Here is a 3,534-nt window from a genome sequence, read left to right as displayed (position 1 = left end):
TTTTTATTTCAATTACAATTATAATTTTTATTTCTTAAAATTAAAAATTATAAAAAATAAAAAATTTTTGTTTTTCAATTAGAATTATAATTCCTATTTTTTTCAATTTTATTTTTCCCCTTTTTTTCTTTTTTTAGGGTATTTTTTATTTTTTTACAGTATTTTTTTCTTTTCTTGAGATAATTTTTTAAAAAATATTTTTAAATGAACAACATAATTTGAAATGATATTTTTTATTTGAATTAAAGTTAAAATTTTTATTTTTTTTAAAACTTAATTTATAAATTTCTTTTTTTCACATTTTTTCCTCATTTTTTCACTTTTTTATGCATTTATTTTTTTATCAAAATTTAATTCAAAATAAAAATTTAATTTTTTCTTATTCAAATTTATAATTATATAATTTTTCTATTTTTTTCATTTCTTTCTATTTTTATGAAATTTTTTTACACTATTTTTTTTATTTTTTTCGAATATTTTTTAAATAAATTAATTTGAATTTGAGAAAGTAATTTTAAATGATATTTTTATTTTAATTAATTTTAAAAATTTTATTTCTTTTAAATTTTAAATTATAATTCTTATTTTTTTTGATTTTTTTAAAAATTTTGATTTTTAAAATTTTGATTTTTTAAATTATAATTCTTATTATGACACTTTTTATTTTTTTTAAAATTATTTTTTTTAATATTTTTGGCAAGAATTTGAAATGAGGTTTTTGAATTAATTTTAAATTTTAATTTTTTTAAATTCAAATTTAAAATTTTTATTTCTTTCGCATTTTTTTCTCTTTTTTTCTTTTTCTATGATATTTTTAATTTTTTAAATTTTTAAGATTTTTTAGACATTTTTTTAAAAAAATTAATTTGAAAAAAAAATCATCTAAATTTATATTTTTTATTTTTATTGTATATTCAAATTTTTATATTTTAAATTTCATTCAAAATTATAATTTAATTTTTTTTATTAATTTAAAATTTAAAAATTTTATTTTTTTTTTATTATTTCTCGATTTTTTTCTTTTTTTTTGAAAAAAAATAAGAAACCCTGTTTTGAATGATATTTTTAAAAACGTCATTCAAAATGATATTTTTAAGTGATTTTTTTTTTTCCGGATGATACCAATGTGAAAAAAAAATTGGGTGACGTGGCAGGGAGAAAACATCGTTTTGAATAGCTTTTTTTTTTACATTATTTTGATAAAAAAATTAGATTTTAAATTATTTTTATAAATATTTTTTTTTTTGATATTATTTAGGATAAGAACTCGTCTCCGTTTGGTCCTCGGCGGGTTAGTCCCGTACACAACATGTCCTCGACAATGTCATTGTCTTGGAGGGAAGCATCGGGCGTGGGTCCGGATGGTTCCTTCACGCCCACCTAAAGTTCTTTAGGTTGTTTTTTTTTCTATGACATCAACTGTTGGATCACGCCTGCAACTTCTCTGTTCCATCCATCGGCATAGATCATGAAATATAAATATAATATTTTAAAAATTATGTAAAGCATGATCTAATAGTTAACGCCGTAAAACAAAACCAATCATTTTTTTTCATACGAAAGGTACAACCCACCCCTAATCTACTTGGACGTTCCTCATATATAATTCACCACCATTGTCTCTATGAACCTAGTTAGCAGTTACATTTGCAGCTATTTAGAGGCATTTTCCAACATTTGCGCCTTATTGGACACAAAGCATACAAGTGCAAGCTCAAAATGCTAGATTTTATCGAATGTTGGCTTGTAGAATTATAGATACCTGCTCGGACGTCGACAACCAATGATCCAATTAGTCTATCCAACCCATAGTGAGTACATGTCTTCCGAATTCTTGCACATACATGCCTGCGTATGGCTAAAAGCAACCTTGCTTTTAAGCAAAAACAGAAACCATTTTAACGTCATATTTTTGGTGGAAACTTATATCTTCGAACTTTTTCTTTTTTAAAAAAAAATAACAAATAAATCTATAGGCTCAATCCCCAGCAGTTTGGGCTTCAGGCCAGAGGACCAGATTAAAATCTCTGGTACATCATCAAGGCAATCACGAGCACCAGGTCAGCAGGACCAACGGAGGCAATACCATAACAATATGCGTACCAAGCTTATATAAATTCGAAATATTCAATCATTATTGAAAGGGTTGCATAGGTAGTTGAGTGATTGCAAGACCAACGGACTCTATTCTGAGTCATATAATAAACAAAGAACTACTCTCCTCACGCACAGCATTCTACACAAATATTTCATGAAGTCCTCGTAATAAAAGCTAGGAAAACAAATGGATGATCCCAGTGATCCATAATTTACATGATGGAACAACCACCGGATCCATAAGCCATATCCTGCACTACCACCGTCCGAGCTGGGGTGTAATGGCACCATGCAATAGGCTCAATCTTTGGTTCCTCCGATTTCTTTTCTTCATCACCTTTCTTCATTTCCCCCACTTTAACTATGTCAGAATGGCCTATGTTCTTCCTCAAAATGCGTGTCAAGATAACAGGATCGACACCTTCTCCGACAACCACCAACTGGTTCTTGTCCTCCCCATCTACCTTAATAGAATCGACGCCTGTCATATTAAAAAGAAATTTAAAAAAAAAATTGTATCAATTGGAGGTTAACATCATAAGAGTCCACCTATATATTTGTAAGACGATAGGAACAGTTATATTCCTCTCTGATATCTAATTTATATATTCAGCAAAGATGAGTCTCAAGAATTTGGTAATCTACCATCTACTGATGCAGCCAATTGCATAGCCTTGCTCCGGCACTTATCGCAGTTCATCTGCACCTTGATCACAATTTGCTTCTGCGAATACAAGTATGTGCATATATCATCACCATATAATTAAGAACCGCTATCAACTGATGAAAATATATTAAATTTTAACAATTTACTGTGGAATGATGTTGAGTCGACCCAATAGCAAATAAAAAAGAGAAGTATAGATACCCTAAGAAAATGGTGCTCTGCCATTCAACCAGCAATATATTTTCATGCGATGTCAAAATAAATATATGAAGAAGAAGGTCGAGTTGGCCATACGTACCTTCATGATTTTTCTAGTCGTTTATGGATGGGTATGGGAGGAAGGGTTTGGAAGGAAGGATCTTGGGCTAAACAGATGGGAGCTCAACTTTTGATATAGAGAGAGAGAGGATAGGAGGCCTTTTTATAAGGAGGTTAGTGGGCATTCAGGAAGGAAAGGACTTCGAAGAGTCTTCAAATCTTCCACCAACTCCGGTGCAATAAATTTCAGAAGTTGGTTCTCTCGAAACATCGAAGCTGCAGTTCTTAGGACCAAGTCATCGTCAAACAGAAAAAGACACCAGCTACAGCTGAGGTCCCCATGGACATGATAAAGGTCTTTTCAACTCAAATCCAGCTACTAGTAGCTACGAAAACAGATCCGTCTGAATACAAAAATACTGGAGGTCGTTTTTTATGCTTTAATTAACCCAAATGCTCTAAGCGATAGGTTTACACCAGGAAATCTTGACTTGACTCGACTTACCAAAAAA

The 3,534-nt window shown here is 29.5% G+C and overlaps 1 protein-coding gene across 1 annotated transcript; it reads right to left on the bottom strand.

The window, feature by feature from the left end:
- Positions 1–2,115: 2,115 nt before the first annotated feature.
- On the bottom strand, positions 2,116–3,214 carry LOC105049936 (heavy metal-associated isoprenylated plant protein 47). The gene is made up of 3 exons (XM_010929744.4): positions 3,063–3,214; positions 2,743–2,821; positions 2,116–2,578 (listed from the first exon to the last, which is right to left on the bottom strand). The coding sequence occupies exons 1-3, from the start codon at positions 3,066–3,068 to the stop codon at positions 2,310–2,312; spliced, it is 354 nt and encodes a 117-aa protein (XP_010928046.1). The 5' UTR covers positions 3,069–3,214; the 3' UTR covers positions 2,116–2,309.
- Between the last annotated feature and the right edge of the window lie 320 nt (positions 3,215–3,534).

The sequence above is a fragment of the Elaeis guineensis genome, chromosome 8 (assembly GCF_000442705.2).
Source record: "Elaeis guineensis isolate ETL-2024a chromosome 8, EG11, whole genome shotgun sequence".
Classification (NCBI taxonomy): domain Eukaryota; kingdom Viridiplantae; phylum Streptophyta; class Magnoliopsida; order Arecales; family Arecaceae; genus Elaeis; species Elaeis guineensis.
Note: the sequence above shows the minus strand (reverse complement) of the source record. Positions and strands in the feature narration are given on the sequence as shown.